Source organism: Stegodyphus dumicola, chromosome 1 (assembly GCF_044657685.1).
Source record: "Stegodyphus dumicola isolate Sdum_Otavi_A_Nest chromosome 1, ASM4465768v1".
Taxonomy (NCBI): Eukaryota; Metazoa; Arthropoda; class Arachnida; order Araneae; family Eresidae; genus Stegodyphus; species Stegodyphus dumicola.
The window spans coordinates 263,821,462-263,836,978 of record NC_140768.1 but is presented as its reverse complement, the minus strand read 5'-3'; the positions used below and the strand labels follow the sequence as shown (position 1 = coordinate 263,836,978).

At 32.8% G+C, this 15,517-nt stretch overlaps 1 protein-coding gene across 2 annotated transcripts in view; it reads right to left on the bottom strand.

Annotated features, from left to right (window-relative positions):
- Nucleotides 1-15,517, bottom strand: part of p130CAS (Serine_rich_CAS and FAT-like_CAS_C domain-containing protein p130CAS) — a 157,110-nt gene that overhangs the window by 12,204 nt on the left and 129,389 nt on the right. For both annotated transcript variants that reach the window (XM_035355588.2, XM_035355587.2), the window contains 2 exons: nt 11,599-11,877; nt 2,795-2,927 (listed from right to left, as the gene is read on the bottom strand). In XM_035355588.2, coding sequence (XP_035211479.1) covers nt 2,795-2,927; nt 11,599-11,877 — 412 coding nt within the window. The remainder of the gene's footprint in view (nt 1-2,794; nt 2,928-11,598; nt 11,878-15,517) is intronic.

Below are 15,517 nucleotides of genomic sequence, written 5' to 3'. Positions count from 1 at the left end.
TGGAGTGGAAACACGCTGGATCACCGACGAGGAAGAAGTTTAAGGTCACACCCTCTGCCAGTAAAGTGATGGCAACCGTTTTCTGGGATACGACTGGTGTTATCCTAATCGAGTATTTGGAGCGTGGCCATACCATTAAGGCCAATCGTTATTGTGCCACCTTAACGAAATTGCGTAAAGCCATCTGACGCAAACGGCCTGGATTACTGAGCAAAGGCATCATTCTTCTGCATGACAATGCCAGGCCCCATACAGCTTACCAGACTCAGGAATTGTTGCAAAGGTTCAAGTGGGAGGTCTGGAATCACCCCCCATACAGCCCCAATTTGGCTCCAAGTGACTATTTCATTTTTCCGGTGTTGAAGCGATACTTATCCGGAACACGGTTCACCTCAGACGATGCAGTGAAAACAGCTGCCGAGAAATGGTTCAATGAGCAGGGTACTGATTACTACCAAAACGGGATAAACAAGTTGGTCGAAAGTTCTGACAAATGCCTAAACAGGTTTGGCGACTATGTGGAAAAGTGAAGGTCAGATGTGTCTCTTGATTCCCATTTGTATCTTGTTTCTTTTGTTAATAAATACTTTTTCATTTGCCTTGTAAACTTTTTTGGGATCACCCCTCGTATATAGTGAAATACAGTGCAAGTTAAACTTTTAAAATGTAATTTTATTTGAATTTCTTTACAACACTTTCTGAAGATTTTAACAATGAACACAAATATTATACATAAAGCACATTTTTAATACTTATAATAAGTTGATTGCAAAGGTCTATTATTTTGTGGACATCCAAAATAAAGTCTTACAGATAATATTAAATTTTATAATAATATACAGGTTTAAAGGAATCTACATATTTTCTTTATCAGGAGAGATTGCGAAACCATTTCAGAAATCCTGAAAACCATTGTGGAATAAAAATCTAGCATGATTTTGAATAATTCAGATTATTAATACACACATATAAAATTAATTATACATGCATATTTTCAAGCAATTTTATTAGTGAAGCCAAAAAAACTTTAAAAAACTCATTAATATTTTAGTGCATAATTTCACTCAGGTACCTACTGGTACTATTTTGGTTTAGCAACATTCTTGCAAATAATTGCCAAGTTTAGCTTGCTTGTGAGGAGGAACTGTGATTTAAAATTTTTCTCTGCTAAACATTTAAAGTTCAGCATCATCAGCAAGAGATTTTGATACATGCAGTGGTTTTTTCATTTAAAACTTTATGTATTAGATTAAAGTTTAAAGTATGCATATCAGCAGGTGTTTAGATAAGTACTGCTAAGAAAAAAACAGAACGGTTCAATGGAATGTAAAGAATTTTGGCTTGCTGATTAGTTAGTCAATTAGTTATCCCTAAAATCTTTATTAATCAGGTGTTTAGGTCTTAGGTCAGGTCAATCAGGATTTCCTCCCAAAAAACTTCACATTTATTTTTGAGTAATGAAAATAAATAATATTTTATAGTCTCTGTAGCCTGGCTATCAGTGTTAAAGTTGCTCTCTACACTGCATCATAATATCACCTATGTAATAAAAGGAGTTTTCAACAAAAGGTCAAAGGAAGCATGTTAAAACAGATTTAATCAGCTTTGCTCTGTTTTCCATCTGCCTTCAGCCCAAAAGTTTATACCATCAGTTTTTGTCCCCCCCCCCACTCTTTTAGTTTTAAAGGTATTTAGTGTTTATATAGTCTATGGACTTTCATTTCATGAAATCTCTGAATAATGTATCTAAACAAAATTTGAGAAAGATAATGGCTGAATATTTTACAAATCTGGAAATTCTGGTTTTAAGCTAAGCGGGAAAACCTGCAATTCTGGACAACAATCACCCTTGTTCTTTATTTTAATATTATTCCATTTATTTCATTTTACTTTCAAAAAAGAAATGTAGAAATAAATGTCGAAGAATATAAAAATGAACCTGCTTTTAAGCAGACTTTTATTTTTATTACACTTCAGAATACTCATTTCCCCCTATTTCAATGAAATGAAGTCAAATGGATAAACTGGATATGAATTATTAAGTCGTAAAATTAAAATACTAAGCTCTTTTAAATATGGTTGTTGCTGATTTTAACTGCACTTATTTCAAATTTTGCAACTTTGTGCTTTCAAAAATGATGCACTCAATTTGGAGGGTAAAGGTGAGATAAATAACTTGCTCAAAATAAGTTGAAATGATGCAAAATTATTTGTCAAGAACAAATATTCTAGCTATGTAAAACTTATGATTTAATGTTGCGTTAAACAAATAACACTAAAAAAAAAAAAAAAAAAAAAAAAAAATTAAATTGCAACACTGCAATTATCAGTAATGCACTTAATAATATAACTCAATCTTTATGCCATAATTTTATAAAAAAATTATTTTATGCATTTTACTTGTAGTATGTGTCGGAGTGGAGAGGAGAAGTGGAAAGGAAATGCTTGTTTGGAAAAGATAATGAACTAACTTTGATAATTAAAAAAAAGTTATTTATTTCATTTTAGGTTGTAATAAATTTCTCAGATCACAGAGAACTGGAACACAGTTTATTTTATTAGGCAAATTGTAATACTTAGGAAAAATAATTTCGCAATATTTCTTTTATATACATAAAATTACTGACTAGTATATGCAATAACATTGTGGTACAGAATATTGAGATAGAGCTCTTATTGCAACTAGGTCATACTATAAATATATTGCTAATTAACTGAGAATATTTTATTAGAAACCATTACTGAAATTCAAATTTAAAAGCTCCCTGACAGACAATACTTTAAATAAGCAAACCTGTTACGCATCCTTGCATAGGGTAGCGGGATACTGGTGATGAAGATTTAGACTGTTCATTTCTTTCACTTAATTTTGCACCAGATGGTATGTCATACAAATATACAGCTCCTATTTTCTGAGGTGTGACTACCTATAATATAGAATATAGAGCCATAATTAAAAATAATGCAATATTTTACCATAAAAATTAAGATTTTAAAGTTATTATAAGCAGGGCTGTGGAGTTGGTAGGGAAGATGACCGACTCCGACTCCTGGAATTTTAAAGACTCCGACTTGACTCCCTCATATATATGTAAACATATACACATGGGTTACAGTTTATTTTTTTAATATAAAAGAAGTAATAGTTGCTACAGGAAAAAACTGATGGCATAGCAAATTATTTATATAAATTAGCATTTATTATGAGACGGAAAAACTGGCATTAGTTATTTCTCAGAAACAGTATAGCTTCGGCAAGATCTTTGTTGGAGGGCCATAGATCTGATTTGATAAACTTCAGAGCTGAGAAGAGTCTTTCCACACTAACTTGAGTAGGAGGCTGTTACTGTTAGGGCTACTTCTTTTAACTTTTCAGGATAGATTTTTATAAGATCTAAAAGAGGTGAGCATAATCATATTTCTTCAAAGGCCATGTAGAAATCTTGTTTGTATTTTTTTATTTTTATATCTAAAGGATCTTGGTTCTTAATTTTCCTTCACTTTGTCTTAGCCTTTTATCTAGTTCATCACTGGAAGAGGATGGTAGAGACTCAATTACAATGTCTGCAGTTTGACTGTCCTGATTTGAATTCTTCAATTGTTCTGAGAATAATTTCATTCTTAATGAAAGTTCACAGATGGCTTTCTTTGCCTTTTAAATATGTTCATCATTCAAGAAAATTCAGTGTTTCGGATCTACATATATTGAACCCAGCAAGATCTCAATGGCTAGCAAACTATGAAGAAATAATTCTTTCTGCAATAAACCCTCCATTTCAGAAAGAACAAACATCACATTCTTCCATTCTCGCATTCTGTCAATTCTTCAGATTGCAGCTTTTTTGTGGTTATATACGGTGTAGAAAGAAGAGTTTCCAATTCTGCAAGATCATTCCACAGTCTTTCTGTTAGTGAAACATTAGGGTTATCTACATCATCTAAAAAAGCTCTTAATTCTAACAACCTCTCTATCATCAAATATGTACTTCTTTATCGTGTTGCTTGATCAATAATTGCTTCTTTTCTAGCTCACTTCCTAAGAATGGCATCAATTTTAGGAGTTCTTGCTGCTATTGCTGCTTACCTAAATTTACCAGTGAAATTTGTAACTAAATGAATCAATTTAATCACTAATGGCAAATATCACATCCATCCTCCTCCCTTATATTTATTTATTAATATGTCAATAAAATAGAAAATAACTATTTATTAATGTATATAGTCCATAAATAAAAATAATAAATCAGCTTTTCATTAATTTTTTTTTCAATTCATTTTAATTTCATCTCAAATTCAAACTGGAGTCGGAGTCGACCTGTTTTTAGCAACTCCAGCTCGAACTCCGACTCCCCAGCCCTAATTATAAACTACAAAATAAAAATCTTTAATTTAAAAACTGAAAGTTTTTAATGGTATACTGATTAATGTTCTTTCCTTCACACAAACATATCACATGAAATTGAATACAAATAGTGATTACTCTGAGAACCACTGCAAAAATTTGCTAGCAAATACTGGTTTCATAGGAAATGGTTCACTATCAAACTTATTTCCAAAATTTATATTGCTTTCAAAAGCCATTAAAGTTGCAATCTTTTACAGATGTTACAAATATATTAGCAAACATTTATATGAAAAATGGGTACTATTCTGTTAGAGCGGCATCAGTTAAAATGTGCGCTTTTTATTTGCCACCAATTGTTAGCCACGTATAAAATTATGAAATAAAATATGAGAGTTTAAAAGACTAAAAAGAAATTAGTTTTGTAAAAAGTAATTTTTTAAAAAAAAATTCTTAAAAAATGTAATTTTTTCTTTTTTATTGTTTAATCTAGAATACTCTACACCAGGGATGTCAAACTCATAGGTACACTTGGGCCAAACAAACAAGGTTTAACTTTAGGCGGGCCGCAAATAAAAAAATAAAAATAAAAAAAAAAATAAAAAAAAAATAAATATTCATAGAAACGTAGATTTATTTCGAATAATACAATAATAAACATATATATATATTTATATAGAAAAGAACAAGAAAAATTTAATGTTTACGTCCTGATACTTGACATCTCTTCTCTGCTATTATCTTTCTTATTTCGGGAGAAATTTTGTTTGCTGTGATAACTTTCAACGCTGACCCAAGGTGAGCATCATTAATACGGTTTCTAATAGGAGACTTATTACCTTTCATGACTGAAAATCAACTGCTCGCACCGACAAGTGCTACCAAACATGGAAATAATTTCATATGTGAATTTTTGAGTATTTTCAAACCTGGCTGGTAAATGTTTGTAAAATTCAGGCACGCCCACTTCAATGAATTTTGCTTTCAAATTTGAGTTGCATTGAATCTCGATCACCTCCATTTGCATATGGCTGGGTACTGAGTCAATACTTATTGAGAAAATCGAAGAAAACAAAAAAAATTTGTCTTCGAGGGAACTAAAATCATTAAACCTCGTACAAAGTCCGAAATCGGACTGGTCGGGACTTCGGCGATTCCGGATAATAGATCATCACGTTAAATCTGGTAAGATGGCATGCAGAAATTATACAATTAAAAACACGAAATCGTAATTTATAGAATAAAGAACAATTATGATCTAAAGGGTATCAAAATTTACAAAAAACAAAAACAAAACAAAAAAACCTTAATATTTATTTGTTTACTTTATTAAACATTTCTTCCAATGTAAGTTGTTTAAGATGCTTCCACAAAAAATTCAAAAAGTTCCTTCTTCTTGTGTCATACACAGTGGACTTTTCAATGCCATACTCCTATAATTTTGAGAGGGATCTGCCTTTCTGCTACATTAATTGAAATGCTTCAGAATCAGTAAAGATAATTTTTGCCTAGCTTAATAGCGTCCGTTATACATTATTGGCTGTGTATCACAAGATTGGCGACGAAAGCCAAGTTGGTTCGCTAAATTTTGTCTTGCTCCTATTGCGTACTGAATTAAGCCTGTATTAGTTTAGTTATTTACTATAACTACGTTTATTTCTTGCACATGCTTCAAAATTATCTGAGCCCATAATAAATAAACTCCCACATATACTTAAGGCTTTATCTAGGGCCGGCGCTAGATACCGCCTGGTGCAGTCTCTACGGGTCCTAAATTCTGCTACAAAGCGCTTTCCAAGTGCTAAAATTTTATAGTGCCATAACTTTGGATCCCAGTGCTTTTCCTAAATCATAAAAACTTCTCATCCCTTAATTTTGCCGCTAGGTGGCTTCTCCAAATTCCAAAAATTTCGTTTTCCCTAAATTATGCCGTCTGGTGCCAACATATCCTGCCGCCGTTTCTGGGTTTATGGTGAATTGCATATCAGTTATTCTTAATTCAAATAGCACTAAATGTAATCTTTTGGCCTATGAGTTTCATTAACAAAATCTATTTTTAGCGTATGAAAAGAAATTTTGTTGAATTTTTCCTGGTCAACATTTGTTAGAGCATTTAAAAATCTATAATCATCGCCAAGCGTAATATTAGCATAAAAGGTTGCCATATTTTTGTTATTCAATTACTAATATAAAAAAAAAAGTTTAGACATCACTGCATGAGTTATTACTGAAGCTGTCATGTATTGATAAACATGGGGGATGAAAGCAAAATATAATGACTTGCCAGATCGGCGTCAAGTATAAAATAGATGAATGTTTCGCGCCAAGTAGACACTCAGCTACGTAGCCAAATTATTAATCTCACAGATTTATACTTACATGATTGTTTTTCCATAACGAAGTATTTTATTTACTGCCTAAGTGAAATTAAGAATCGGAATTTTTAAGTGAAAATCTCCACATGTTTTATTTTAGAAGAAAAAATCAAATGCGCATGCGTAAAGGATTTAAAATAAATAAATAAATAAATAAAAAAGTTTGTGGCTTTGAGGTCCGGATTTTACATTATTTCGGATAATGGACGTCCGGATTTCGGACTTTGTACTGTATAAGGCATAATTACATATTTATTATAATATGCATTTTAAATAGTACAACTTGGCTCTGTCATCTTGTTCATAAAACATTAGCCAATAAAGCCAAGTTCTTTAGTGCTTTTACCTTTGATGTTCTTTATTTCATGACCCACCTTTTTTTTAACGAAGAATAGATATTTAACCACATTTTACGAACATTTAATACAAATATTTCCGATGCTAGTTCATCTATCAAACCATTAATAGTTACCCATTTGTATGTCCATAGTAAGATTTTAGATATAATGAAAATGAAATATCCGAAATGCAACCGAAAATATTAGTATTTTATTTAATAATTATAAATATGTTTAACAAGCAATTACAATTTCTATTACTAAAATTTTTACACACACTGCGTCAAAAATGCATTTAAAAAGAGCTTAGCTGCCTTTAACATAAAATGACTAGTGCAATAAACATATAACATTAGTCAAAATACGCGGTACTGTATAGATTATCTGAATCCTAAAAAATACTCTGCTCTAGGAGAGAATTAAATTTAATGACCTTTACAGTGGATACCAACAAAATTTTTTATGCCTAACTCTTAAATCTTTATAAAAATTTATTCAATGAGAATTTTGAAAAGATCTTGATTAAAAAAAGAAAGTACACAGATCTTTCAACGTTTTTCACAACTGTTTATTTGGACTTTAATTTGACATATATGTAGTACTTTCCCACGGCCTACTGTAAAGTAGTCAATCATAATAATCTTAAAGATTAAAAGGAATCTGTATCCAAATATCAACAATCAAGCTCTCATTAATGTATATCTCGAAGACGCCAGCGGCCGGAGACGAAAATAAAAAGTTCATTTAAAGAAGATAAATTTTTTCGTTGAAGTAGTTCAGTGTTACACTTCAGACATGGCGAATGGATAAACACACATTTTTGAAAGATGATGATGATTGGCGGTTGGCGCCAACTTCACATTCCTGAAGAAAGACGAGTGAATGCTCTTTTTGTTGTAAGAAAACAGACAAATGTTAGTAGTAACTTTTCCATAAGCGGCTGGCAGCATTCTGCGTTGCAGTGACGTAGAAATGGTCCAAAGGGCAGGCCAATAAAGCCACAGCTCTCGAAGTGAAACAGAAGTATGGTGTGGAAATCAATTTTTGACGCAACGGTGTATAAAAGGGTTACTTTTAATACAAGTAATCTGGATCGAAAAAATTGTTTAGACATCTGGCGCTTAGAATAATACATCGTGACATTTCAGAATCAAGGGAAGATCCTTTCAGTGGATGATGACGCACTAATACTAAATAAGGTGGAATGAACTTCAATGTTAAAAGTATATTTCTGGTTTGAGATCAAAATTAAAAACGCTCAGATAACCGAACTGAAGACCTTTTTCTCATTACAGAGATCATCTCCACAAATAAATACCCAAATTTTTCTGCTAAATGCTTTGTCTCTTTATTTAACAATGAAAATCCTCACAACTGCAATTGGTTACTTTTTCTTTTGACTGATAATCACATTTATGAATGCGTAAGCACTTAACTTTTCTAAGAGGGTAGTTAGTGTAAATCCTGATTTAGTAAATTAATAATGGGGACGACATCAACGGTTAACTCATAATTACTGTTAAATTGAAGGCAGATTGAATGTATGTATAATTAATTAATATACAAATACGATTAACAATTTACCTTGCATTTTCAAGCAGTTTAATCTGAAGAAAAAGTTCCTCTATTTATGTAAATTGAAGTAGCGCTCTAACCAAAAACGGCAATATTTTTGCGTGCATTACTTTTGTATTTAGTATGGAATCAATGTGGAACTGCAGACAACTATACTGTAGGAATTGGCTTCTTTTTTACACAAAGCCAAGTGGCCATACTGTAGGCCACTTGATTAATCGGGAGTTGACTGCATGAAAAATGGTGCGCATATCATAAAATTTACACAAGTTTAAGGCATAACACGGGAAATACAGTACAAAGTCCGAGATCAGGTCGTCCGAACTCCGTAATAATCTAAAAATCTAGACCTTAAAGCCACCAACAACCTTTTTCTTTTCTTTTCAATTTTTTTTTTTTTGGAATGTTTGAAGCATGCGCATTTGATTTTTTCCCTCAATAATAAAACACGTGGACAGTTTACCGATCTAAATTTCATTTCGGCACTAAATAAAATACCTTGTTATTGAAGAAACAATAATTTTAGCATAAATTTGTGCGACCAATAATTTAGCTCCCCAGCTGCGTATCTGCTTGGCATACATCTCAAACCGAAATATTCTAGCACATGTAGAAACATCGTTGATTTTACATCTACTAATACTTTATATCCCTGATGCCAACGTGGCGAATCATTATTTATTATATTTCGATTTTTAATGCCAAAAGGGGCCTTTTTTTAAACGTTTTGTGTGTTGCCTTTTTTTTTATTTATTAAATATCATGTTCTTCGCCCTTAAACCATAAAATTCAATTCATCAGCAATATCACAAAATAGTTTAGAAAGAGAATATTTTTAGAATTTCCGATACGCAGTCTCGCAAGCTGGAGATAAAAATGGCGTACAGTTTTGCCATTGCCCGCTTAAAATCGTTGAGTTTGTTAATCAAAAATTCGTTAAAGTGTTACAAAATGTGAAATCGATAATACAAATTCCAAATTAGGGCTCCAGATGCCCATATTCTGTAGAGGATTACGTTATTCAAAATTTGATGGCTCTAGGTATCCTTGTCATCACAATGCGAGAAACATACATTTATGCAGATTCTTCACTATTTAATTTCTTTAAATATAACCTAGAGCGACAGTATTTGGTGGCAACAATTTGAAAAGTAAAACGGATATTTAAAGTTTTCAACGAAAAATGCCAAAACGAAATTAATAGCCCTTCTGGGATAACGCCCTTTGGGCTAAAAACAAAAATGTTTAGTTGCAACAATAGTAAGATATGTAATAATCTTTCAATTGTAACAAGAGTTTAATTGGAATTGGGTGCAATTTAATATGTGTACCTAGCATGAACAAAACCTAATAATAAAAAAATATAAAAAACATTTAATATTTTTGTTAATGTCACTTAAACTAAAATAAATCCGCGTAACAAATGGTCCAAAACTATTTTTTTCGCATGTCACAGATCGGTGCCGCATATGAAATTCAGTACAGAATGAAAAACTTGTATCTTTGAAATAATGTTTAATATATATATTCACTGAAGAATCTCCGTTTTTAGAGAGGGATCAATAAAAAGGAATATGACCTTCTTTTTTATTGGAAAGATAATTTCATTTTATTCCAAGCAGTAGTTCGGCGAGTTTTTTAAATCTCTTCCCCCCCCCCCTTATTGGCGTGGTTCTGAATCTTTGATGGAATTCAGATTCCAAATTTCAGTCAAATATGCTGTCATTACAAACACAATCAATGGTTGAACTATAGAATTTTAACAAAGGTCCTGCACTTCATCTTATAAAAAAATAAAATTTTAATTAAATATTTTACTTTTCACAAAAACAGAAAGCACGACAATAATGTGCATAAATTTTTTTAAAAAATAATAACAATATAACCCCCCCCCCAAAAAAAAAAGCACAGAAATGACACATTCCTTTTTCCCTGCGTATTTATGAAATCTAGACTTACTTATATTAATAATTTTGATGTAAGATCCTCAATTCAATTTCTTCTGGACCTGTACCTCTGAAGGAAAGGTACAGCTTTACTGCTCGGCTTGGCATTCTTTTCCTCAAAATTTTACTTCGTCCATTACGATGTTTTCTAAATTCAAATTAACTTAATATACGCTGAACAATTATTAACGCAAATAATGATTTTCGGTCACATCATGAATGTTCTAGCAAAAATACTAAACAAATGCTGCCAACTTTAAGGATAAGTTGATGCTCAAAATTAATTCAGAAGCATCTTCGAAAGGAATTAAATATGATTTAATAATTTACGGAAAATACCGCGCTTACAGCGCATACATTAGTCGAGATGGAAGAAGCAGACATTTTCGAGACTTGCATAGCTTGGTACTAATTCTGATGACTAAGCAATTCGTTAACTAGATAGAGTGCAAAAATCAGCTTTACCGATAAGGAAATGATGCTTTGTTATCTGGCACTTGACGACTTGAAAACTACTAAACTTTCAAAAAGAAATTTGAGATAGCTCTACATTCATAAGATCGCATGCGATTTAAACTCTTCCGAACATTTCCGAATTATTTTACAGAAATGTTTCGAATAGAATTTTGCTTTGTTGATGTTACACTGACAGAAAATGATTGTCTCTACAAACTCTGTGGAACAGAAAACTAAAATTTCCCATATGCTCTGCATTATAGGATTTAATCAACAGTTTTAGAAACATGAGATAAGTCGTCGAGAAATGCTGAATATCCCCTTCCCTTTAAGAAGTTCAGATATAATATCAATCAATTTTACTTATGAAGAAATAAAAACACCTTGCATTACATAAAAAAGACTACACAGCAGCATTTGAAGGATGTGCAGCTTAAGCATACGGCAGTAATTAGGATCAGTGACTTACGAACACCAGTTGCATAATCAGAAAATAAACAACATGCAAGTTCACAGACATGCTACGGCGTTTACAAAAGTGAATTTTTAAAATAAATGAAAAGTACCTTGTTTGGGTTAGAGGCCCAACTTCTCCTCATTGCATGAGACGCATCTGTTATGCAGTTTGTCCCAGCATTGCCGAGACCTGTTGGATCATACATGCCGGGAAGCAGTCTCAGACGGTTCCCAGGCACGATACCTTGCCTGCCTCGCAAGGAACACAACCACCATCCTTCCAGACTGTTAGTATTCTGCTCCAAGACGGTCAGTATGTCACCTTTCCGAAAGGCCAATTCATCTGGAGCTTCGGCCACATTATCATATAAAGCCTTTGCCAAACAATTCTGCAACGAAAAATTAATATTCTGTTAAAATTGCTAAATTCAATGGTAATGACTGTTAAAAATTTGGTACTACTCTTATATGCGCCTTCAGGTCGCCCAAATGCGGCGATATTGGTTTCTATGGCAACCCTTTTTACGTGGAAACTTGGATTTTACTGCAGTGGTTTTAGTTGCTAGTTGGTTCGTGTGGTTTTAAATGATTTAAGATGCAATGAAAGACATGTTGGCCAACTTTTAGTCGCCTGTCTGGTACAACTATTTTTTTCGGGTAAATAGAAATTCTCACAAGTATTTAGGAGAAGAAGGTTTTGAACATTTATTTGTGAAAGATAGTATCAATTTTGTAGATAGTGAGTCTGGCTGTTATAATAATACGTTCGAGATTAAGTGGCGGCATGTTAAAGCTACGTTGCCCACTTATAATCGAAAATTCGATTTTGAGTTTTATTTGGTGGTTTATATATTTTTCCATCGTTGTTCTGAAACGGGAGAAGATGCTTTTAACAAATTTTTGGTGATGTTTGAAATTGGTATTTCTGCTGTTCGAAGAAGCATTCGTTTATGGTAAGGGCATTTTATTTTATTCTTGTTCTTATTTTGCAGAATGTTATGTTCATTGTTTTTTTAGTATCAATTTCTGTAGTTATTGTTTTTTTTAATTGTTTGAAATTTCTTTTAGTTCTTTTGGTTTATTTTGTTGATTAGTGCGCAATGCCTAGATTGTGCAACTCGTAGATGTTTTTTAAAGTTTAAACAGAACTCTGTGTATATGGTATTTCTGATTTTTAGCTTAAATTGTGTGTTCAAAACGTGGTTTTTGCACATGCGAAAACCGCGTTTTTGGAGACATTTTAGGCTTAAAGTTCGAAATGTAGACTAAAAATTTAGATAGTAATATGGCACCGTAGAGTTTCTCGCCAAGCGAGGGCGTATATGAGAGTAGTTTCAAAAATTTGTTCAGCGCCAACTGATGTAGGAAAAAATACTAGACTGGGAAAATAAATTAAATAATTAAATATTATTAAAAATTAGAACATAGCTAAACTGCAAGGCATGGCAAATTATACAGTTTATATTTAAATTTTATGAAACGTACAGTTCAATAACAACATTACAGCTAGCAAAATAACACATACTATTATAATGAAGATACAAAAATATAAATACTTCAGTATAGTAAAATTACATTTAATATACTAATTAGGGAATTTTGGATTTTACTGGTTTTGAATCTTATTTCTTTCGTGTCTTTGTGGATTAGTTCAAAATTTCTTATTCAGTTAATATATATATGCACTATATACCGGGAAAATACATAGGACATTCATGAAAATTAATTCAACTCCAGAGTATTTTAATTTATATGCAAAAAGTGCTTCATTTACAAGTAACGGTTTATAACATATTCAAGACTAATAAAGTAACACAAGAGTTTTTGAAATAAACCACTCAATTAAGTTGCTAATATAAAAGTGGCTTTTGATACTCAACAGTTTATTCTCAAGAAGTTTAAATTTTAAAATAGCATTAAACTTAAAAAAAAAAAAAAAAAAAAAGTTTACATTTCAATTTTTGAATTACAAGCTATTTTAAACATTTACCACTAAGTTAAGAGGAAAAAAATATCACCTGTTATACGGAACCTTAAATTTTAAAACGCGCATAAAATAAGATATCAAATCAAGCAACTTAAGAAAAGCATTAGACTCTTGATTAACCGGTTTCTACATAATCGGACCTAAAGCCGACTGACTACGCAGACGGCTAGTTAATCCCCAAAAGCATATGAAACACAATTTATAGGTTACCAACTCAAATTACAAAAAGACATATGTATGCTGAATAAGGGATTTACTTCTTTAATTGAAATAAGAAATTCCCTCTCTCTTTAGATTTTGAAGGAAATTCACGCACGACATAACAATCACTACTTGAAACGCACGGCTCGACAACTTTTGCTAACAATGCTTAATATCATTTTTTTACTTTCAGAACGAATAACACGTTAACTCTGAGGCCTATTAATGGTCAAGTAGATGAAACTGATGAACGCTAACATTTCGATTGAATTCAGATAAACTGCACGTGTTTACATGACTCTGTTTTTATTTCTAAGTCCGAAGTAAAGGAAATAATGTAATAGCGAAAAATTCAGGTATATTTCAACAGAAATATCCATTTTAAACGTTCCCGAACCCATCTGGACGGTTTTTTGCGTGACGTCAGAATACAGGATTGTTTTTCCAAAACGGATTGTAAAATGGATTTAAAGTGAATTCAAAAAGGATTTCTGAGTGACATCAGACTTTATGTACGTATGTATGTACATATGTATGTACGTACGTACGTATATAGCTTTTGTTACCATGTATGTATGCATGCATGTACGCATCTCGCATAACTAAAAAATGATTAGCCGTAGAACGTTGAAAGTTTGTATATGAGACTGCTATAACATCTAATTAAGCACCTCCCTCTTTTACTGCAAGCGGCAGATTTAAATGTATATATATACCGGGTGGCCATAATTAAACTGACAGTGCTCACAGTGTTCTGTAGCGCGATCTATTTGCGAGAATGACGCCACATTTTGTAGGAAGATTAAACAAGACGGGGGACGAAGGATTCAGCGAAAAAACAAATTAATTCCAAAAATCACCAATAGGGGAATATTTGGCGCTGTGTAATAGAAAATAGAGTGATAACAAATGCAAATTAATACGGAATAAAATTACCTTTTATTAAGCACATTTTCTGATTTAGTTCAAGTGCAATATGGCAACACTTTTAAAAAAGCGTAAAATCTACATAAACACCGATAAAGTCTCGTGATCTGCAATATCACGTACGCTGAGCAGAAGAAGAAGTTCTTTATTCAAATTTCACGTTACATCCATTCGCACAGTGCCAGCTGCTTGGGTTTTAAAAGGCAATGTGTTACGCTTCGAATCAATCGGATTGAAAGTTTATGTGCAATGTCTCCTTCTTTAGTCGAGCGTGCGTTATTGGTCAAATTCTTTTACCTCAACCAGTGCAACGCGTCAGTCGCTCTTCGTGCTTTTAAAACGCACGGGAAAAAAAAAAAAAAAAAAAAGAACGCAAAGGTAACGGTCCTGTTTCAGGACCTGTCCTGAATGGAACTGTGAATACCCAGAACTGCCGAATTTGGGATGACAAACCACCACATGCAGTCACAGCAATTCCCTTACATTCACCAAAGGTGAATTCACAGCGGAATTTATCGTAGGTTCATTCTTCTATGAGAACATTACCCCGACAGGACCGGAAACCTGTTCTGTTACCGGAAAGAAATATCGCCACATGTTGAACAGCTTTGTCATTCCGGCACTTGAGCAAAGACAATGCCTGGGGGAAATCATTTTCATGCAAGATGGAGCCCCTCCACACGTTGCTGTACGGGTGCAACAGATGCTAAGACAGAAATTCACAACAGAAAGAGTCATTAGACGCTATTTTGCAATTGCATGGCCACCTCGGTCGCCTGATCTTACCCCATGCGACTTCTGGCTATGGGGTTACCTTAAGTCCAAGGTCTATCAAGGAGTGGTCCAGGACTTGCTTACGTTGAAGAATAACATATCACGGACCGTACGGGAGATTCCTGCAGACATGTTTCTTT